The sequence below is a fragment of the Aulonocara stuartgranti genome (genome assembly GCF_965226115.1).
Source record: "Aulonocara stuartgranti genome assembly, chromosome: 7".
Lineage (NCBI taxonomy): Eukaryota > Metazoa > Chordata > Actinopteri > Cichliformes > Cichlidae > Aulonocara > Aulonocara stuartgranti.
The window spans coordinates 30,092,797-30,117,462 of record NC_138945.1 but is presented as its reverse complement, the minus strand read 5'-3'; the positions used below and the strand labels follow the sequence as shown (position 1 = coordinate 30,117,462).

The 24,666-nt window shown below is 38.8% G+C and overlaps 1 protein-coding gene across 1 annotated transcript in view; it reads left to right on the top strand.

Annotated features, from left to right (window-relative positions):
• grin3a (glutamate receptor, ionotropic, N-methyl-D-aspartate 3A) overlaps window positions 1-24,666 on the top strand; it is a 52,194-nt gene that overhangs the window by 4,782 nt on the left and 22,746 nt on the right. Inside the window, exons 2-4 of the mRNA XM_082538814.1 lie at window positions 4,628-5,337; window positions 22,790-23,459; window positions 24,247-24,630. Of these exons, the coding sequence (XP_082394940.1) occupies window positions 4,628-5,337; window positions 22,790-23,459; window positions 24,247-24,630 (1,764 nt within the window). The remainder of the gene's footprint in view (window positions 1-4,627; window positions 5,338-22,789; window positions 23,460-24,246; window positions 24,631-24,666) is intronic.

The window sequence follows — 24,666 nt, the reverse complement described above, 5'->3', positions numbered from 1 at the left end:
GGATCCAAAGGTTTGAGCTTTAGACTACTCTTAATCCTTAGTTTTCATCATGATGTCAAGAGAGTGGGTATCATTAACGCGATCATCTTAGCCACACAGCTCTAGCTGTGATCAGTGCAGTATCTCCCACGCAGTGTTCAAACCTGTTTGCGAGGGCCATCCAATCAGAAGAGACTTGGCTTCAAGGCGAGGCTGGCCTTGAAGGGAGACAGAGGATGAACTGAGGGTGCAGATAGATAAGGATTATTTTGAACTGTGGATCCTCCACAGCTTTTCTAGTGGAATACAAAAATAAAAAATATGAAACTGGTACTGAGCGTAATAGGTCTTCCATAACAATTCAGTTGTTCTGCAATGCATTCATTTAACTAAATTGGTTAACTAACGATTGTATTACAATAACAAATGGTAGATGGTTATTGATTTTTCTTTGATTAGATGATTCATTGTATTAAGAACAATAACTAAGTCATTACTGGATTTGTCCACTGGTTCATGAGTCTGTCAGTCCATACCTTTTTTTTTTTTTTTTTTTTTTTTACCATACAGCAAACTCTGCAAGTTTCTTAGCACAACAAGTTGCAGCTAATGTGTTTTAGATGTGGAAATCACAGGGGAAAATCATTTTTTGAAGCAAGGAGGGATTTAAAAAAAAAAAGAGCACAGTGACAACAGAGCCGGGATTTCACAGCACACTGAAAGCAGCAGATCTCTGTATTTATGTAGGGGAGCAAGGAGCCACACTCAGTACAATTTTTTTTTTCCTGTTTATTTACATGAAGAACAAAGAGAGGGTTACAGATTTATGGAGATCACAGTGCAGAAGTGCCGCAGTTGAAAATAATCCATCCAATCCTCCTGGAGAATGAGAGCAGGCGAGACTCTGATGCCCTGTGGACTGCATTACCATTTTCCTCCCTGATAGAGGACTTTTAAATCTGAAATAAAACATTTGCAATTGCTTTTGTAGGTGCTTTTGTTCCAGCAACAATCTATCCACGTGTATGCAATAAGCTGATTAATAAATATCTTATTTGCATGTCTATTAAACAGAGTGATTAACAGGATAAATCAAATTAAACAACAGATTAATCTAATGAACTTTTTTGTGCAAAGCTTGTGTAAAAGTTGTAAAGCAATTAAAGTGGTTCACTCAGGTCCCTTAAACAACTTTAATTCTGTGTTTGGTGTTGTGGGTTCAGGCAAGCAAACAAGTGTGCGACTGATTAAGTGCCATATTGTATACTGGGTACAGTATGCCGAGGTATACTGACGCAGATCTGGCAGCTCATGCAGCTCATGCAGCCCTCTGACCTATTTAATGTTATTTCAAGTATTACAGGGATGAGTGTCACCTTTCAAATGTATCTGCTCTGATCTATGTGTGTAGTCTGCATTTAACTGATTATTGCAAACAAATGAGCAAATTCATTACCACCAAACAGGAAATAACTATGCCAATGAAAGACCTTCATACTATAGCTCAACACTATGGAACTGAGTGTTTTGTTAACAAGGTGTGTCTTCTGGAACCAACCAGTGTAGAACAACTTGAAACCCAACATCAATTATTAACCTTAATAGTGAATTTGATTATTTAATCTCTGACAGTAATGTGTTCAGACACCTGCTGAGTTCAATATTGACTCTCTTTTTATCGTGTTTCTATTCTGAGACTCTTGAAGAAAATATTTCAACTGCTATTAAAACCAACATGGTCTTTCATTCATAATTTGAATACATCAGCGTACGAATAAAAAAGACTTTTATAACCTTTCATGAACATAAAATTAAATAAAACTGAAACTAGAATTAGAAATATGAACTGTAAATTTGCAGATTCTGGTGAAATTGCGGTGTTACTGCCATAAGCTGCGACTTGCTTTCAGGAGTCAGCTAAAAGCACAGACGGAAGTTTTACATAATAATAGTCCTGTAAGAGACCTGATGGTGGTGCTGCGATGAAAGTGGGTTGGATTGGATTGGAAAGTGCATGTATGACAGCATTAAAGAGTTAACTGTTAAGAATGGGACTGTCTTCTTTAGCCTTTATTGAATTCGAGTAGCAGAAATTTGCATCAAGCAATACTTGTTATTGTACTTTGGCAAACCTTAAATTTGGCATGGGTGTAAAGACTAGCCAGACTACTGATAAAACTTTAAGTTCAAGAGTTATAGGCATTTCACTTGATTTGGCATGATATCTCAAATCAAAGAGATGTGCAAGATGTGCAGAGAGGACTGGATTCAATATAAAGACCGGCACTGCTGTTTCATAGTTGGTTACAAACTAACATGAGCTCATAAAGTTTGACATTTTGAGCAATCATGGTTTTAGCGTGTTGGAATAGTGGCAACTGAAACTCACTGGACACTTCATTGGATACAGCCCTTCTCTCTTTGGAAGTACCTTAATTTTTCATATCTAAAAAATTCCTCTCAGGTTTTGGTCTAAATTGGTATGATGGTATCACACAGGTGCTGCAAATTTGTGGGCATCAAATCTATGATGTGAATTTCCTGTTCCACCACATCCCAAAGGAGCTCTGCTCAAACTGGATCATTTTTGTGCCAAGAAAATATTCTCCACTCCATTACACCATAACTACCACTAAGTGTTGGTAGAAGGCAGGATGGATCCTTGTTTTTCTTGTTGTTTACACCAGATTTTGAAACTCATCAGACCAGCGAGTCTGTGTTAATCTTAGCCTCTGCTTCCTGTTCTTAGGTGACAGCAGGTGTACCAGGTGTGGTCGTCTGCTGATATAGCCTGTCATCTTCAAGGTGCAACATGTTTGCATCAAGAGATGATATTCGGCATACCATGGTTGCAATGCATAGTTATTGGAGTTACAGTTTCTTTCCTTTTGTGGCTCTAAGGACATGGTCATTCTCATCTGACATATGGCATTTTTATTTTAAGAACTTCCACTTATTGAATTGAATAGTTTCTCTTTTTTGGGTCATTCTCTGTAAACCCTAGTGATGATTTAGAGGGGAAATTTCAGTAGATTAGCAGTTTCTGAGACACGCAGACCAGGCTGTCTGGCACCAAAAACTATCCCACTGTCAAAGTCACTTAAATCACATTTTTTCCTTATTCTGATGCTTGTTTTGAACTTTAGCAGGTTGACTTGACCATGTCTACAGGCCCAAATGCATTGAGTTGCTGCCACATGACTGGCTGATTAGATATCTGTGTTTAATGAGCAGTTGAACAGGGGTACATAATAAAGTGGCAAGTCAATGTAAATAACAGGGGGCTGGGGACTGTTTATCAGCCAGTGTTTGTTACTTAATTTAATGTTAGGGGCAAAGTTCCAAAAAATCAGCAGTTTTGTTTGTAGCACTGCTACGGTTGGAAATAAGTTTTCCACACTGGCAAGGATTTGTTAGCTGATTACAGAATAACAGAACAAAGGAACCAAATTCAAACATGTCAAGTGTATCAAAACAGTTAAACCAGCTCTGACCTAAAAGGCAGCAAATGATTCTTAAATGTACTATTTAGAATGAAAAATGTCGATTAGAAGAAGAGTAATACGAAATGTGTCGCCAATGATGTAATACATGCAATGCTGCATTACTTGCATAAAGCGCTAAATTGTTTTTACCTCTGCAGGTGGTCCAGCAGATTTAAAACTTAAAGCCAGTTAGGCGGTACATTTTGGAATAAATCTATTTCATGCTTCTCAATTTACTTTCTTTCTAGAAAGATGCTAAAATTGGTGAAAGGTTTTCCTCACAACAACAACACTATGAGACTGCACAATTCTATTGTATCAGATGAGGTCCTAGTGGTAATCAGCCACCATGTACTAATTGATCTGTCTAGGTCATTAATCAACTGCTGAAATTATGAATCACATAAATTCAACAAAGGTGTAAACTAAATTAAATGTTGTGGTGCTGAGTAGGGGAAAGGCTCTTTTGAAATGAACTGCAATTCAGAACTGCAAAGTGACTACACAGTTAAAAAATGTGATTAGTTATATTTATAGAAACAGGTAAGTGGAGGTTATCCATTATACACAGCAAACTATGTTAACTGAAGACAAAAAGTAACTACATTTGGATTTATGAACCCTTCTCTTTCTCCTGTTTCTTCTTCTGCTCTTCTGTTTTATTTCACTTCCTTATGCCCATCCTATTCCTTTCTTTTTCACCAACATCATTTCTCCGCTATCCTCATGTTGCTTTTTCTCACAATATCATCAATTCCAAAACCAATCATCTGATGCTGTGTCTCTCTTGCTATCTGTCTCCCATGTATAAAATCCAACTGATTCCCATCGACACTTTGTCCTCTGATCACAACATTTTTATTTCCTCCTTTATTTCCTTCTGTTTATGTTTAACTGTCCCTCCTCTCTATCTCGTATTATTTAATTCCACTGCCTTTGCCATTTTTTCATCCATTTATTTTAATCCCTTAAATCTTCTCCTCCTGTCACACCTATTCACCTCGTTCCTTTTTAAATGCACTCCTCCACTTTTCAAAATCACATTTTTCCCGTTTTTTTTCTGTTACTTCAACTTTTCCCCTACAACTATTTTTTTTACCTTCCACTCCATTTGCCAATTCAACTCCCATTACACCTGTCCTCCTTTTACCAACTTTTCACAGAATCCTCTACATTTCCAAATGGCGATGCGAACTGTGGAGGCTCCACAATCCCAGCTGCTCTATACCCTGCTGATGATGAATGGCTGGTGGGACATCAGCATTCTGCTCTGCCAGGAATGGAATATTAGTGACTTCCTTTTCCTCATCAAGAACAACACCCGCTTTCACCTGGGCACTCTTGTCAACCTGACAACTATTGCCTTAACCTCTTCAGTATCTTCATCTGCACTATCAACCTCGGCGGTGGCATCAGGTATTGCAACCTTACCCTATTTTTCCTCTGCTGCCTCTTCTTCTTCATCATCCACTTCTTCTAAATCAGACCAGCAGCAAACTCTCCTGCGACAGCTGGGGGCCCTTAGAGAACACTCATCTACAACAGGATTGGTGACATTTGGGTGCGACATTCGCGAGGTGCGACGTTTGTGGACGCTGGTCACGCGGATGACGCTTCCAGAGTTTCACTGGGTCTTGGGGGACAGCCAGAATGTGGCTGAGCTGAGAACAGAAGGGTTACCCCTGGGGTTACTGGCCCATGGGGTCATGGGATCCCCTTCTCTGGATCACTATGTCCATGACTCATTAGAACTCGGGGCGCGTGCCGTGGGCAGTGCTGCCCAGGATAATCCTGCCTTGGCACTCATACCAGGGACTACCAATTGTATGGATAAACAACAGAGCAATGGGAGCTCGGGGGAATACTTGGCAAGGTAGGGAATATACAGATACAAAGTTTCATGCAATGTCCTCAAACTCTAATAAGGCATTCTATAAGCACGACTCACTTCCATAGGGTGCAGTTATTATTCTGCTACTGTATCGGGGGGAAGAACAGTCAGTTTTGTTTTGTTTTTTTATATTTGCTTAGGCCGATCACAAACATTTTTGGTTGTGCAACATTTATAAAATGATGGTGGGGGTGAGTCTTCTAAAAAGTGGGTGAGAGCACGTTTCGTTGGAACATTTGCACATGGGGAAGCAAGCATTCATCATAATGACACAGCTCTGTGGAGAAATGTCTGGCTGTGTAAGATCAGGTCTTTGTAGGTCTTATAGTCATTTGAAAGAACCTAGCACGCCAGCCGTACTGCATCCAAATCTGGATCAGAACTTGCCACTTTCAGTGTGTAGGCTGTGAGGACACATGTTGTGTTCTGTAATAAAGGAAATTTTGAAAATGGTTAGAGGATAGTGGGAAACAGATTGCCACCATAGCATAGTGGATCAGTGTAAGGCTTACTATATACATGCAGTTTGCAAACCAGACAAACCTAAAAAACATTGTGATAATTATGCCCCACAAAATGATTATTTCAGCAGCTTAACTTGATGGATTTCTGTATAGATGTTTTTTATATGTTTCTTCCCTTGCAATAACAGAAAAAAATGATGTGTGTCAGTTCAATGTTCATGTAAAATCACCCAGGTACCACTTTACTATCTTACCAACATACAAAGGTATTCTGCCCATAGCACTAGTAAACCAAAAACATTGTCTCTTGCCTTTTTCAAACATGCAAAAAATGAATTCATTGGCAAAAATTAAAAGTTACCCAGTACCAGCCAAACATATTAAATGTGACACAGAAGACAAAATATGCACATACACTGATCTGCTTCCATTTGGGTTACCACTGCAGCACCACATTCAGTGAATATAACACACTTGAGAGGTTGATAGAACTTTTGTGATAATCCAGTTAAGTAAACTTAGTCATTCAGGATTGCTGAGTTCTTATGGAGTCCATGATTGACAGCTAGTGCTCCACTAATTTGTCAGAACAGCAACTATGCTTGCAAAATGCATGGTATCATCTGGAACAGTAATGATTATGCTCTCTCAGTATGACTGAGTGACTGATATAGCTTGCAGCCGCTGGCTCGGGGCAGTTTGCCAAATTACTGGAGCAGTGGCGATGCCAAAGATCAATTTACTGTATTCATATAGACTCTTGTGAGTATGATGGTTGTTATATTTTCCTTTATAGATATAGATAGGGCCCAAGCAAGGTAATCTCTTAAAAACTCTCACTGTGCTAAAGAATCACAAGTGTCATCTTTGCGTGGGATTGGATATTGGTCTATATGTATTATGGGATTCAGTGACAAATAAGTTCTTTGCCTGTTGTCTTTTTTCCAAAAGATACTGTTAGCATTGCCCAGTCACATAAGTTCTTTACAGCTAATATTCCTTGGTGTACCGAATACTGAAACACTGCTTAGATTTTAAGCCGTATACAACATGACTTGCCTGTGAAACCTCGGTCTTGCGCTCTCTTCAAGCTCAGTCAATCCCCTCCCTCAACACTGAATCTCTATATAGTATTTCTGACACAACTTCAATTCTGTTTGGTGCGTGGCCTTTATCTCATGCCAAAGAGACATATATGTGCCCATATTTCACCTTTAACTTCAGCTTTTGCAGTATTGTGATTCTCGCTCCTGTGTAAGTTATCAATCCCACATTTGTATATTTCAGGTTGAGTTTAGGAACATTTTCCTGGATGTGAGCACTGACCCACTGGCTAGTTTCATCTTTCATGGCACTCTGTAAACATTAGGTGTCAGCCATATAACTTCTGTCACTGACAAATCATCCTCATTTGAGTCTCTCATGTTACCTCTGTACCTTCTTGTCCTTGGTTCTTGTTTTCTTTGTCTGTCTTTAATTTACATATTTTCTCTATGTACCCTCTTTTATTGCCCATCCTGCAACTTTTATCCTTAAACCAGAAATCTGCAGGATGGTGCAACATTTTAACACTTCTTAATCAAGTCTGAGTTTTGTGTACTACTTTATGTGTGTGCTGTGTTTTCCATAAATATGGAAATTTCCAAATTGCAAGTCAATGTTAGTCTATATTCTGTCAAAAGCCATTTCAGATTGGCCTCATTGCTCAGTCCACACACAAGCCTGTTCCTTAGTGCGTACTCCCCGACATGGCAATGCTCTCCTAATCTATGAAGCTCTGCCATATACTCCAATATGAATTCAATATTTGACTCATTCCTTTTGTAAAACCTGAACCATTCAGCTATCGCCAGAGGTGTTCGATTTAAAAGCCTCTTTAGTACGTCTGAGATCTCATCAAAAGTTTTGTAAGCCAGTTTGCTAGCAGGGCAAGTTGGAAGTTTTAGTGCCCGACTTTTTAAACAAAAGATGATCATCTATCCATATGGCCCATACTCCCAGACATTTTTAGTTAGTTTTGTTTCCTTTTCACAGTGTAATATCACTACTAGTCCTAGTCTAGTCTTTGTTCAACACTTTCAACACTCACATCCCCTCCTCCAGCTAGCTTTCCCATCATGATGCTATTTTGCTCATCTGTTGCAAGGTAGGGGTGTGTTTTTCTTATCTTTGTCTCATATATTAACAGCAGTCATCAATGGATTAAACTACAAGATACAGTTTACATGCCTTAAATCTTAATCATGCAGGTACAACTCTGCTGACTCACTCATTCTGTTAAATAGGTATGGTAGGTATGGTACTATTTGCACTTTTTTCAAATATGTAAACAATGTGTCCTTCCTCTTACTAGATAGCAATAGAGTTACGTATAAAGGAGTGGTTATACATATTTTAGACCATATTGTGCAAAATAGGTTATATTATATATTCAGCAGAATATTTTGCATTCTTTGTATTACAGTAAATATGTTAGTGTTTCAGGGCTCTTCTTTCTGTTATTAATTAATGCACCAATTTGGTGGAGCTTAGGCTTCATTAAATTAAATATACATTTTAAACAGTAAGACTTACACAGTACCAAATCTGGGTTCTCTCCACCCAACAATTAATCAATAATATCCAAATGTACAGTGTATACATTACTCTACTTCTTTCATATCTTTCAAATGTTTACTCGAGCAGTTACAAATAATTCATACACACCTACACCGTCTTGCATTTGCACAGCATGTAGTTTATGGGGATGCACACTGTAGTACAGTCAATAACTGCAGCACTGTGGTAAAATGCTAATGTGTAATGAATTGCATTTAACAGCACTGTAATCTGCAGCTGCTCCACTCTAGAGATGTAAGTGACAGTGGATGTGTGATCACCCACCGCTGCATTACAAGTACTGTTTGACCTTTCCTGCTAAGATTCTCCTCAAAACACTCGAATCAGCAGAATGAATATCCAGTGAAGGTAATTATTAAACATGGTGAGCTCAGAGGTCCTGAAGGTCCTTCCATTGCTTTACTTTATTTAAAAAAGGGTGTTGATTCATTTGTCAGTGTTTTACATATTGCAGAAACACTTGCCAAATAGGACCTTTTGCCCAGTGAGAGTCCTCGTGCAGTCTTTGACCCCATGAAAACAGGGAGAAACTACTTGATGAGGTTTAGTTTCCTTTGTATGTGATAGTGGTTCTAATTCAAGCTGTTTCACACATGAGTGATTTGGAAAAGTCAGTCGCACACCTGCCTCGGGAAAATCTGAAAGTATTGGAAAGACTTATATGGAGAGGCTAGAGAAAAAAGAGAAAAAGAGCAAAGATGAATGTTTGTAAGCAACCTGCAAAGATGAAAAAAAAAGTTTTTCTCCCCAAATCGTTCGTTTCAGTATTTCTAAAGCTCTGAGACTGTTTGGGCTGTCTGATCACATTCATGCTAAAGGGATTAAAAGATACGGAGAGTGGACTTATATTGAGTCAGGGTCATCATCATCTGTTACCATTACATTTTTTTTCCACACTATGAAACATATTACTGTGTGGAGTCTAACAATTGCATTAGTTTCACGTTTCTTTTCTTTTTGAAATCATTTGTAATCTTATTGTGGAGGCAGAGTGCTTTAGTGGTCAGATAAACTGACCCATCTAATCTTTTTTTTTCTTTTTTTAAAAACAACACTGGCTGTGGTAGCTGGAAATAATAGATGAGAAACCTAGAAGGCACAAAGAGGTTAGAGCAGCCAATCAGCAATCTTAAGGGTGTTGGTCCCCTGAATCCCTGTGCAGATGTGTGTAAATGTCATTACATCTTTGTATATGGTAAACAGACTAGTACTTGCATAGCATTTTATAATCTAATTGACCAATCAGAGTTAACTCTGTATGCAGCCCACTGAATTGAGTTAAACATAATTTTTTCTTGAAAGTTAAAAGAATATATCTGAAACATGCACTATGTTATATTATGTACATTTTTGTTATGTTTTTTTTTTCTCGCCTATAGCCCATTTAAACAACAGAGGCTAACCCAAGGTAGTGCCTGCTGGAGTAGCTGAGGCTTGAACCATTGACCTTCCTGTTAGTAGATGACCCACTCTTCCTACTGCCCCTTGTATGACCACTTACAGAAATCTGCATATGAAAAAAACATACTAAACTAGTATTGAGAACACAGATCTATATTAGACTATATGTAGTAGCTGTATTTTCACAAGCTGAAGAACATCAGATACTGAACTAATCAAAATATATTTGTTTTCGATAAGAGTTTTCAGGGTAGAATTTATATACACACAGAGGCAAACTCACTCCAAACCTTAAAAACAAAACCTGTCCAGTTTTGGGTTTTTTGTGTGTCTATCAAAATACATATAGCAAAGCCATGCTCAAAACAAACTATAAGAAAGAAAGTGTGTACTTTATTGGTCCCCGTGGGGAAAATCCCTCTCTGCATTTAACCCATTCACTCAGTGAAGCAGTGGGCAGCCATTGGGGGCCCGGGGAGCAGTGTGTAGGGACGGTACCTTGCTCAGGGGTACCTCAGGGTAGCTGTTCAGGGGAATCGAACCCCCGACCTTCTGATCATGGGGCCACCACTCTACCTACTGAGCTATCCCTAATAAACATGAATAGGATTCCTCTCACCAGGGGAAAGCAAATGTTCTCTTTAGATAAGGGGCTTGGTTTCCTGTTGTCGTTAGACTGATCATTCAGTGAAGTCCAACTAGGGCTGTGCGATATGACCAAAATATCCCGATATAAGAATTCTATCGTCCCGATAACGTTATAAATCACAAAAATGTAACATTTTCTGTAAATTCTGTGAATCTCGGGCAGCTTGACTTGCGGGAAGTGTTTCCAGCTGTGCGTCATGTAGCTGGAGTCGAGTGTTTTAACCGATGCATGAAAATATATATTTTTAGACATAAGTTGTAATGGCCGCCGTTTTCTTTGTGAGTATTTATTACACAGTGTGCTGTGGGGAAAAGCCTGTTCTAACGTTTGAGTCTAAGGTTTATTTTTTAGCACCTGGCAGCTCTTTTTTACTTCTCATCCATAAATAATCTGCTCTTTCACGTGATTAAGTTTATTTTGAAATGTTTCAACAGGATCTTGAGCTTTATTGTGAAAGATTTATGTGGAACATAAACAAGTGGACACGCCATGGTGTTACCGTCGTTGTTGCTAACCAAAACGCATAAAAACAGGCGCTTTGCCCATCCGTAGTGTGGTTATATTAAATATAAGAGAAAGAGAGAACTTTAAGAAATTAATATAGCCACTACAGTGACCATCAGAACAATGAAAAAAATCATTTTGTGACACCACGAAACAAACGATAGCGTAAAATGGAGCAGATCATATGTTTTACAAGTTTATGAGTGTACTTTAGCCTGCTTGTGGTCTTCATATTTTCCAGCACTCTTAGATCTCTGCAGTGTTTGTACCTCTGATCATGCTAGGAGGGTGCAGGGGACATCTTTAAGCTTTAAGGCTGGGCTATAGGCTGGCCACCTCAGCAGATGTCAGAGAGAGTCTTGTATTTTTTGTGTTCTTTGCAGCTTACTTAGTTGCCGCTTCTTTTTTATACCCTAAGAAAATATCAGATGGGCTCAAGTAAACCTTCAATAACGTGTTCAGCATATATGATGCAAGTTTTAAAAGAGAGAAAAAAGCAATAATAATAAAAATAACGAGTGTCATTCCGGTAATAAATTGGTGGTCAAAGCAAAATGAATCTGCATACACAGAATGACAAAAGGACTCATTAACAAGCTCTTTGTGCTTCTAATGAGACACCTGAGTCCACCTGTCTTTCCAGAGTTTTGACACTTCTGGAGGCGTTAGTGGCCGCAACTGTAATCAGGCTGTTTCCCACATGAAGTCTGCTCCTTCTGCTTAGTTTTGATTTGGTTAGATGCTAAGAAAATTACTCCACATGAATAGTTATATCCAAAGCTTAAATGTTTATTGATTGCATAAAGATGTTCTTTCTCACCATCACACTCGAGTTTAGTTGTTTTTCCTGAATGTCTTATATTTAGGAGAAATCCATCAGTTTTTCCTGCAGTCTTGATCAGCCGTTGCTAGTTACAATTGACCAGTCTTGTGACATTGGTCTCACTGTTACTGAAATAAGGGTCTCAGGTTACTGCTGAGTTTGTACAGATGCTGTGTAAATGCTAGCAGAAGGTTAGCACAGAGCAGCTGTGGCACAGGTGGTTGTGTGGGTCGTCTATCAGTCAGAAGGTCAGTGCGTCGATCCCTGACTCCTCCGGTCTGCATGCCAAAGTATCCTTGGCGTCCTTATGCTGAGTTGCCCTCGATGCATCCACTGGAGTATGAGTAAATGTTGGAAAAATGCGTCTTCATATTTCCTCTCTTACTGTTAGAACTTTCTTGACCTGGGTTTCAACTATATCTATATCTATTTTTCGTTGCTAAATAGGTTAAAGGTTAACATTAAGATTACTGTGAGCTGAAACTGCAGAAGCATATTATTTATACCAGCTATTCATCACTTTTAGCAATCCATGCTGACATTTCTGTTAGCATCCTCACGTCACTTTATGGCGAGCTGTGAGTGCTGACAATTCCTTATGTGTACGGGACATAATTGAAATTGATACAGTGCTTGGCGCATCATCTAATACATCTCAATCTCATTTTTTGTCTTCTGAAAGATAGAGGTACTTTGCAAATCTCCATATACACCCACAGGACCATCGATACCCAACTGGGAACAGTGCTGGGGAGTAACAGAATACATGTTCCAGTGTTACGTATTTAAAATACAAAAAATGAGTAACTGTATTCCGTTACAGTTACCGTTTTAAAAGGTGGTATTCAGAATACAGTTACTTTGTTGAAATAAAGGGATTACACGGCGGTCAATTCCTGTTTCATATGTTAGGCTATGCCCTCTCTATTTTTGGTAAATCCACGCTGGTGGAAACCCAAACAAAACACGCATTAAGAGGCTCAAATACCTGTGTCTCAATCTTGCGGCCCATGTCACCTCTACTTGCGGCCCGCATAATGACCTGAAGAAATATATTTTTTAAAATTAGTGTTCAAAAATGTATTTAATATGAAGGCAATAGGCAGAGTGTTACAGGCATAGCCCTAAAGAATGTAGCCTCATGGGCAGCGTAGCCCAGTTGTAAGTGAGCTATTAAGACTCGACTGTACACTGTTTTCCTCCGAAACAATAAGTTCCGTTGGAGCAGCCTTTCAACACCTCTCTCTGTCTCTCGCTAGCAAAGTTGACCCAGACAACAAAGTAAAGCTAGTTTTCGGCTACGAGCCCGACACGGAACTGACGTATTAGCCAGAGGTTCCTTTACTACGGTACCGTGGACCTGTTTTGCACGGAATAGTTTTAGGAGATCGCTGCAAAAAGTGCAGCCTTACCTAATGTCCACCCTACTGTTACTCATTTTATATTAAGATTTAAAAATCTGGTTGGTATTGGTATGGTGGGTATCCTTCAGTAATAGTAATAAATCACACAGCAATAGTACATTCATGTAGTTCAGATTCAGTGAGAATTTTGTTGTCTGAATAACAGGTGCTTAGTGGATGAGTTGACCTTAAGGGAGCAGTTGTCACCTCAGCAGTGTTGAAGCCAAAGACCATGTGACAGATGAGCAACGGAAAGATTGTAGCTGTTCTCAGTTGAACACTGAACTCTTCAGGGCATCTGTTTCATGATTATTATGGACCTGGTTGCAGCAGTGTTGCTGGGAATGCCATCAACCTCTCTCAATGGGAGAAAGCAGGTGACATATAGAGGTGTTTGCCACCAGACATCTGTAGTGTCATGGGACTTGCGGCTGGGACACTATCGAAATAACCAGCTTTATGCTAACCCAGGGCATGTGTGGTGCATAGATATTTTTAGCATGATGGGAAAAATCTAAAATTCATAGCAAATAAGGGCCTCCAAAAGCAGTTTTACCTTATTCTAGCTGAATGGCAGTAATATGCTTACTGTATAGAAAAGTAATGACAAAAACATCAGAATAACATATGAAATACAGATTTATGCAAACTGGGAATGACTATGTTTTGTATAAAAAGGATTTTTGTGATGCTACACTTTAAAAAGGCACATAAATCATTTAAAAAGGAAGTCAGAAATACAAGGTCTAGCTAATCTGTGAAACAATGAAACAGCTTAGTTAGCATCATAGCCACACTTTCACAGGTCACAAGGTCAAGACCAAATCACGAATAACTTTTTAAAATATTTACCCAGATGTTTCCTTCTAGGTTCTGTAATAAAACTAGCAGAGCGGACGTGAGACTTACACAGGGGCTGTAAATACTGCATAAAATGGAAGGAATTTGAGGAATATAAATTGAAAGTAACAGGAGGTAGCTGTGTACATGGTACTCATTAATCAGTATCATCCTGCTATCTTGTTGTCTGATAGCTAAAAACTTCCACAATCAGTTTATGCTGATTATGGAAGTTGTAGTTTCATTTTTCAAAACCCAAAACAGCTGTTTAGGTCCTGCCATGATGGCTTAATTAGCTACAAAGAGAACAGCAGACCCCAGATGTCACACTTTTTGAAATAGGACATGTTCCCTATGTCACTTCCTAATAAGATACTAATCGCTTAGTAAGAATTCTTAATCCTAATTTTATGGATTGGACAAATCTATCAAAAAAATCCACATAACTGTACTGTAGGATTAAAAACTGGTATATAGTTTGAAGTCTGCTTTTGACATGTTGAAAATAGAAACAAAAATTCTAAGAGACTGCGTTTTTGTACCATGACTACCAATATAAATAAATGGCTCGCGTTCGTTTACTCTAGTTAGCCTCCATCTGGGTCCTCCAACTCCACAATATATCATCTGCATACTCCGCAGTTCATGACACACTAGAATACTAACTCGTGCCAGTGTGCAGGACTGGAGCCTATAATATTAACTAACAATTATCCCACAACTCATTTCTCACCATGTTATGGAGTCATACAAATGTAAGTAGGTAGTGTAAAAAAAATATGTTCTATGTGGAGCATTCGAGTAAAAGGGTAATGTGTAATACATCCCAACACGAATTCTAAATTGGCCATAGGTGTGTTTAGATTATCAGGTTACCCTCCACCCCATCGTCTTGCCCCATGTCAGCTGGGTTTTAGGCTCAAGCCCCACCTTGACCCTGATCTGGATATGCAGTTCAGAAGCTGGATGGACTGGAAAATTAGAATTTTATGTATCACTGATTTGAGTATATCACATTTATCTGCAGGCGCTGTTTCAAAGAGGATTGAGTGTTTGCTTGTTTAAATGTATTGAAAAAGTCAACGTTTTTCATGGGCTTTACTTATTTTTTTCACACAACTGTAGACAGGCAGCTGTTCACTGAAATTGCTCCAGGGATAGAGAACTAATCAGCCAGTCATGCTGTAATGCGTGGCTGGTGGGTAAAATACCTGATCGTATGGAAGTTGGATTTAGTCCATTTTCAAGTGAGAATGGTTCCCAGGAAATCTTGCAGTTTATTTCTACCAGGTAAAATTTAATTGTCTCAAATTCAAATTTAGTTGTATCAAATTCAAAAATATTGAATATAATATGCAGACTAAATAGACTGACATACTTTTGAGATGCATAAAGATTAATATTACATTATGAGAGTTTATATAATTAATTCATCTACATCATAAATATGATTTATAGTTACTGCTGAATATTCTGTTTGACTGCAGTTCATATATTCAGTTTTGCTTTAATTTCCATCTCTCTTCATCGGGCTTTGAACCAAGAAAGATCAGTAAAGGATCAGGCTGTGCATAAACCCTTCATTCTGACATTTACATCCGAGATCTTTTTTCTTTTCTTTTTTCTATTTATCACTGTGTTCCATTCGCGCGAGCACTCTAAAAGCTGGACTTTTTGTGACTCATTCATTTGGTCCTGTGGGAAAATTCTTTCAAGGCAGACCACTTTGTATTATGAGAAATGAATTGCCTAAAAGAGAGTATACTGCATAGCATCACAAAGCGATGGAGTGTTTGTGCGGGAAGTCAGTGTTCTGTACTGTACTGCAAACTGTACTGCAATCAGCTGGCAAAAAAAAGTAGTTTTCTAGAAAAATGCTCAAATCTGTTACATGTAAGGAATTGTAAAAATCAAATGTTTTCTATTGCACATAATATGTTACATTTTGTATCTGCTAGAGCCTGATGAAACACTTTTATAATATAATAATAATGTGCATGTGTTAGTCCCCATAGGGAAATTACTCCTCTGCATTTAACACATTCACCCAGTGAAGCAGTGGGCAGCCACCAATGCAGCGCCCGGGGAGCTGTGTGTAGGGACGATACCTTGTTTGCTTATTGTTTCATTGAAACCTTTACTGCAGGGGTGTCCAATTTCAGGCCTCAAGGGCTGGTGTCCTGCAGGTTTTAGATATCACCCTGGGTCAACACACCTGAACCAAATGATTAGTTCATCACCAGCCATTTAAATTAGCTATGTTGAATCAAGGACACATCTAAAACCTGCAGCACACTGACCCTCAAGGCCTGGAGTTGGACACCCCTGCTTTACTCCAACTGCCCATCATTTAGAAACCAAAGCCATTTAATATCTGATGGTTCTACAGATAATACTTTCATTAAAAAAAATGCATGTCCTGGGAAAAAAGTTGGGATTGTCCCCAATTTATGGATAGTTTAGAAAACAAGGATGAGTAACGCTCACATGAGGTGCATATTATAAGCAAGAAAGAAGTAACACTTGCCCTTTAGCTTATCAGTAATATGTAGTGTAATAGTCTGTCAATTTTAATGTTAATTGCAAGAGAATAAATGATGAGGACCAACCATGTGTTTCACAAATGTAATTCTGTCTTGCATAATAAATCTCGCCGTGGTTTGCAGGAGTGCAAATTTCCATAAATATAAAACAAGATTACCTCACTCTCTGGTATAGAAGAAAGCTTGACTGGGGCAAGTCAAACGTAAGCTGCATAGTAAAGTAGCTGCAGGCCATGCATACATGCTTGTTACACTTGCACATAAATCAATGTTATTTCACTTCAATTTTTTTTAAGTTATTATGATTTTCAATGTTGTTTCGCTTGATACGTATTGCAACATATAGACATAAACATGTTGAGAAACCACAGTTTAATAAGCCTTTTCTTATGTGTTGTTGCTGTTGCAAAACAATTGGAGAAATACTGATTGTAATACTTTTGTTCTTAAATCCAGTTGATAGGATTAGTTTCAAATAAAATACTGGCATTTGAGGGAACTGTGCAAAAATATTGTAAACATATTTGGGTTTTTTCCAAAATGTTTTAACAATCAGTCATCAAAGACAATGTTTAAATCTGATTCAGGGGACCAGGGATGTCAAGCATAAGGTCCAGGGGACAGAATCTCCCCAGCAAAGACTGAAGGAGTTGCAGATTTTGAACTTTTAACTGCTTTTTCACAAGTTTTACAGTTTTTCCTGTCAATAAAGAATGACCCTCATTCATACTACACTATTACTATTATTAGTAATAGATAAACAATTAAATAACAGAAAGTTGCTGTTTTTTCACTATTTTATACATTTATGATTTTACAGTCGATTCGCAGAAAGACAAGAAAAAAAGAAATTTTCTTTGAATGAACAAAAACGATATTTTATCATTACAGTACATGGCAATGAACTACAGAACTTTTTCTGTAATTGTACATGTTTATCATGTAGCTTCACTGGTTTGGCACACTTGAGATTACAGTAGTGAATATGTGGCTCAATGTGTAAAATGAGTTTGACATCCCTACCATAGATGGTTGACTGAGTAAACAATCTGATATAGTGGCTCTTTATATATTTATTAGGGCATTCAAATAATTTGGATGTCAGGTAGGGCTCACTGAAAAAGGAAAACTTGTTTTTTCACTTTTATCCTATGACGAATCACATCTAGTTGGGATTGAGGGTTTTCCAGGGGGTTTAAAGTCAGTGTGCAAAAGTTAAAATCACACATGACGGGATAGCAAAGCCTAAGAAGATAAAGGTGGGGAAAAAATGAAGATAAAGATCTAAACCTAAGATATAAATGTGCATTTTCACAGAGATACACTATACACCCTTCTGAGAGTTCAGTGAGCAAAAGTCCTTTATAACTAGATATTGTGCCGAGACAAATTTCCACAGGTTATCTTATTTATTTTTTCCCCACCATAGACAATCCGTCTTGATAGAAATCATTTTAAACTGATCCATGCCCGTCAAAGTAAAGGTTAGTACCCACATGTGCCAGCTGGATGAACCATAAAGATAGAAAATGGTATATGATAAATGTCCCCTCTGAGGCTTGTATTCCCTGAACCAATGTCAGTGAAACACTTTCTGTTTGCTTCAGGCGAGGATCGGTTTAACAAGGAGGAATACTCTTGGCAGAGATTTCTATGCTGCTACAAAGGCAGCAGCATTTCCTTTTTTCTATATTTTATTTTTAAGAGCAAAATGTTTTCTTGCTTAAAAAAACATTCATTGTTGCTGATTAGTGTTGTGAGAGTAATGAATAAGATGGATTTAAGTGCACTCCCATTCCTTTTCATTTAACTTGCTTGGCCAGTGATGTACACACAACAACAGCCTTGTGGTTATATCATGTTAAAAATCTTTTTTATTTTTTTATTTTTTTGGGTGATGCATGAGGCGAGAACACGAGGCAGCCTTGACACTGAGTTAGTCTTGGTCTGGAAAATATATGATTCACCCAGACGTCATTCTTTGGCTACAAATACCATCATTTTATCTTTTCATGAAGTGGAAGTGAATCACGTCACGTTGAATAAAAAGTTCAACCATAGTTTTTATTTCGAGCATAGGAGGTAATGTAGCAGCTCCGGATGTAGTGAACTACAGCACGTCAGCAAGTAGTTTTGAAGGTCAAATAATTGTTTGGTATGATAAGTTGAGTGGTGAGAAATATGGAGCTTAAGATAAGTATATTGGGGCTTGGTTTAAATATTTTAGCTACATTTATGCTTGGAGATGATTTCTCAAACTGAAGCTGTTTTCGTAGGAACAGGCAGGACAAACTGAAAACAAACTTAAAGTTATGTAGTGTAAACTGGCAGACAAACAGGCAATGGTGGTATTTTAATTACGTTAGTTTGTTTACAATAGTGTTGAAATGGTAGTTAGTTGTTGACATCTCTAAATGTTTTTTGGAATTTAAAGTGCTCTTTATTTAAATAATCAATGTGATTCTAGGTTTTCTTAGGGATCACATTATATGTATTTCCTTCCCCTTAGTGTAATCAGTCAAACTGTTTTTTTCCAGTTTCATTTTGATAAACTTAGTCTTGTGTATTTTGTATTTACTTTAAACTTCCTTGTCTAATTTTTCTGATGACTTGGAGCTATGTTCCCTGCTGTTTGGCATCTCCCTAAGTGCCTTGTTGTAATCCTGTTTCCTTTGTGTACTGTTCTTTAGTTCCCCATGTTTCTGTTTCCCTGCTTTCTCTCGTGGACTTTGGTTTGCCTTTTTTTAAAAACGTAATCGATGCCTGCATTTGACTCTGCATTTGAGTCATCCAGTCTGCCTTTACAAACATTTGTGAGAGAATGGGTTTTTAAAAAATAACTCACTGAATTCTAGCACAGTACTGTTATAGGTTGTCACCAGTGCAACAAGTAAGTTTGCAAATTGCAAAAGTGGAAGCAGTTAAGAACCACAGCAATTTAGCCACAAAGTGGCAGGCCAGATAAAAAGCAGGGTGGCAAAGTGTTGAGGCATGTAGTGAAATCTGCCAAAGCTCTGCTGATTCAATAACTGCAGATTCTAACCCTCCTCTAGTATTAACATCAGCACAAACATTATGTCCTAAGAGCTTCATGGCATGGTTTTCATGGCTGAGCAGCTCCACTTAGAGTAATGTGTAGGTGGCCCAGTGCTTTTGTGTCTCTGAACTCGATTCTGTGTTCAAAGACATCCAAAGTCAGCAGAGACAGAGCAGTCCTGTGGGTGTGCCAGTTTAACTATCCTGAGCTTGTCTGATTAGAAGAGTTCAATAGTTCATAATGAGTGGAGCCACTTAGGATCAATCCCAGTTGTAATAACTATCCTTGGAGTTCTGATTACGTGATTGGTGTTGCAGTGATCTGACCCTTTGTGGATGAAACACATGGATACCAGTTTAACTTGGACATCTATATTGATTTTTGCTACAAAACTGTGCTTCCCTTTTCACAGCTACTTTCCTGAGAAAACCTTGCCTATATTAATCTGACAGTAAATTCAGACTTGAACTTGAAACATATTCAAATAATACAGATGTCTTGCCTAAACACATTACCTTCTATAATACGTGACCTTTTAGTATGAAAGTGACATTTCACATTTAGCATGGAACACTTTCTGCAATGTCAGGAAACTGCGAGAGCATGACACTGGCTGCCATCAGGAGAGAGACACACTCCCCAGGTAGTTTAACATCTACAAGCTACTGTGAAAACACTGACCTTCAGACAGCTTGCTTGAGTTGTCAGGTTGGCTAAAAACCTGTAAAAGATGAAGGGAAGTTGACAAGGTGGTGGGACGGGAAATTTTTCAGTGAGCAAGGTGACACGATGGAGATATTTTGAAAAAGGTCACTTCAGGTACATCATTACCTCCTCAAGGCATATCAAAGAGCTGTGCATCTACCTGGATGCCTGCATGTTTTCTTAAATTCAAACATATCCAATCCAGTGCGTGTCTTTCTTGTGTGTGGGTGTGAGTGTGTGTGTCTGTTCTGGTATCTGACACTCTCAGACAGCCAGTAGCATGGCTCAGTGAGGGAGATGGCGTGATCACTGGACCGTGGTTTGTCTTATGCTGTCACACATACACACACTCACAGATAGACAGCCACTAAGGCCGCCAAGATAGTACACCTCTCTGTTGTTGCTTTTACACCAATAAAGTGGAAATTGATATATGAACTAACCAAGAGTAAACATAATTGTACATTTAAGCCCATAAGTCCCAAGAACAGAGATCCAAACATGTCTGGATAGAGGCGATAAAGAATAAAAAAGCAAGGCAGCAGAAAACTTTTTTTTTTTACAGCTGTGCATCCTGCAATTTACTTTATTGTGCAACATGAACTGTGCTCAGTGCACTCTGAGTCTCTCTGTTGTATTTAAGATATAAAAGAAAATGGGTTTCAGCTTTCTGAGTCATAAAGAAGACATATGCATATGCCATGCATATTCATATTTATCAAACATACTGTCAGGGTAGCATCATAAACTTGATCTGAAATGATTCCTCTCCAGGCAGAGCTGATCATAAAAAAATGCAACACTGGTTATTTGTTCAAACAACTGCTATTAATGTGTGTCAAAGTCAGAAGTAGTCAGCACGGTGTTGTTGTGCTCTCCAGGATCAGGCTGGATTGGATCAGTGAGTAAACAAAGCATGTAGTGTTGACAAGACAGACTGATGATTATTTCTTGTCTTTTGGAGTGTTTTTTGTTAATGTTTTTTTAAGATTACCACAATATTTCAGCTGCTTTCACCAAGTGAAATTATTTTTATTATTTTTTTTACTAATTTCATTTGTAATCCAAACAATCTTTCATCTGTTTCAGTTAGCATCATTTAACTGTACCCACTAAAGTGAAGAGAAGTGAATGGAACTTTAAAATGTAACATTGAAAGGACGCCCTAAATGATACTTACAGAGCATCTTGAGAACATACAGTTGTCTACAGTCTAATAAGACCTACGTTTTCTTGAACCTTCTATATCCTAGAAATTTAGTGCGAAATTGTCACAACAGTTCTTTCAAGCTGCTTTATAATGTGAAGATCATATGATAACAGAGAGAAAACCCTAGTAATCAAATGACAAAGAAGGAGAGCGACAGGACAGAAGGCACACGGTGGGAGAGAACCAGGGATTATTAATAACTAATGATTAAACGCAAAATGGTTTATAAACAAATAGTGAGTGAAAAGAGGTATGTAAATGACATGTGATACACACTCAGAAGTAGTGCGTATTTGCATATGGTCGAATTGATTTTCTTTTCATTGGTTATAATCCCAAATAGTTTGGAAAAATGCTCAAACTCATCCATCCAGCCATTTTCTTCCACTCAAACAATTCAGGGTTGTGGTGGGGATGGAGCCTTTCCCAGCTCCCATAGGGCGAGAGGTGGACAGTTTACCAGTCTGTTGTAGAACTAATACTCAGAGACAGACAACCATTCATACCTGTTAACTTCCATGTATTTGGATTTTGGAGACAGAGAACCCACACAACCATGCTGTTAATGTGCAAATTCTATACAGAAAGACCCCATCCAGCCAGTGGATTTAAAACCAGGACATTCTTCCCATGAGGAGATAGTGCCAACCTGCAAACAGTGCTCCCACACACAAAAAATGTATATAAAAAATTTACCTATAGCTCTCTTTTTGATACTTCAAATGTCTTTGATCACAAAAGACAACAAATGGAATTGAATGCACAGAAAATATTGACTTTTTAATATAATTCATTTAAGTCATTTAAGAGGGCTGATTTTTTAGAGAAGCACAAAACCTTTAAGATCTAGCATTTAACTGCATTAGTATTAGTGCGCAAAAGAGATAGACTTGTGTTCAGTTTAGACAAACAAACCTGTTCTCTTGAGACTTCCTGTAAGAATATTGTCTACAGGGGATAAAATGTGCTATTATACTGAACATCTGTATGCACTGAGCCCAGAGTTTGATTTTTGATTGACTTTTGACTGGGTATCACTCTTTGCAAACATAATAAGTATATTGTTAAAAAATGTTCCCAAAATTTTTCTGATGTTTGACATTAAGCATGTGTCCAGTAAAACTGTGTGTACCCTTCTGCTCGCCTTTTTTCTCTTCCAAGCTTCTTCACAATGTCCCTCACTCCTTTTTTCCCCCCTGACACTTCTTGTTTTCTCTTTCTCTTCATTCTCCTCAGATTTGTAGCCAACACATCATTTGAGGGCCAGAGCGGTTTCATATCCAGCAACAGTCAGAGCCAGAATGTCATCTCAGAAGCCCATCACTACATCTGGTCCCTCCAGCTGGATCCCTTAGGCCAGCCAACCTGGACCCGCCTGGGACGCTGGCGCAGGGGGAGAATTCTGATGGACCCAGCAGCCTGGCCAAACCATCCAGGTTCTGGAGGAGGTGGCGATTGGCGCCGACCTCCACGGTTGCACATGCGAGTAGTGACACTGGTGGAGCACCCATTTGTATTTACCCGTGAAGTGGATTCGGATGGGTTATGTCCTGCCGGGCAGCTGTGCCTGGACCCGCTTACCAATGACTCTTCAGTTTTGGAAGGACTTTTCCAGAACCTCAGAGGAACCAATGGATCTGTTCCCACAGATCTAAAGAAATGCTGCTATGGCTACTGCATTGATCTATTGGAGAAGCTGGGGGAGGACATGGGCTTTACTTTCGATCTCTACATTGTTGGTGATGGGAAATACGGGGGGTTTAAGAATGGTCGTTGGACAGGATTGGTGGGTGATCTTCTCAGTGGTGCTGCCCACCTGGCAGTGACATCTTTTAGCATTAATTCAGCTAGGAGCCAGGTGATTGACTTCACCTCACCTTTCTTCTCCACAAGCCTAGGAATTCTGGTCAGTGTTGCTCTTCACTCTCTGGCTTCTTTTTTCCTCCTCTTTTCCTCTCCACTTCTTCTCCTAATTTCTGTTACTCTTTAACCTATCTCTCTTTGATGTGTGTCATTGACCTGACCTAACTCTCTCCTCTCAGTATGCAGACGGTCAGTATCAATATGTTTTACCACTGCCAACCATACATTATTGGATTCCAGTGCAATCCCATATGCGGGGCTGTTCTGGGGGTTATACAGCTTTGCAGAAAGAACTTATTATTACAATTACTGCAGCTAGTCTCAACAGCTGACAGGCATAGGGATGGTGGTAATCACTATTGTTACTTTTTCCTAGTATGCTGCTACAGATGTAGACGTTCTGCTTTATTTACAGTGGATGTATTTTCTATTATCTGTATTTTTTTCTTTTTCCCATTCCACTAGAAGTATCTCTCTTACAAACAGCAGCGTCAGAAACAGCATTTGCTTCACAATCACTGGACTGTGAAACCAATTTTCTCCAATTGAGGCAAGGGTACTATAATGAATTTGCACCATCCCACTGTGATCAGTTTTTATTATTATAGAGTTTATTTGTAGTGAAGGGAGAGGGAGGATGGGGAGGGGGGCTGATAGGATCTTTCCATAATAGTCCTAATTAATGTCTTCCAAAAACTCCACATTTCCTCTGATTTATGAAACATTGAGAACAACAGTAATTTTTGATAATTACAACATCTTTTCAGTTTTGCAATATTCCTTATGCAGTGCTTTTTTTTTTCTTCAATCCTGTATCCCCACCTGCCCAGGTGCGTACTCGTGATACAGCCGCACCCATCGGTGCCTTTATGTGGCCTCTACACTGGTCCATGTGGCTCGGCATCTTTGTTTCCCTCCATGTCACCGCCATCTTCCTCACTCTGTATGAGTGGCACAGTCCATTTGGTATGACGCCACGTGGACGCAACCGTGACCGAGTGTTCTCCTTCTCCTCAGCACTTAATGTGTGCTATGCCATTCTCTTTGGAAGAACAGTGGCCATCAAGCCACCAAAATGCTGGACTGGGCGTCTGCTGATGAACCTTTGGGCCATCTTCTGTCTATTCTGTCTGTCCACCTATACTGCTAACCTGGCTGCTGTAATGGTTGGGGAGAAAACTTATGAACAGTTGTCGGGAATCCATGATCCAAAGGTAAAAATCAGTATAGTATAGGAGAAAAGTCTTTAG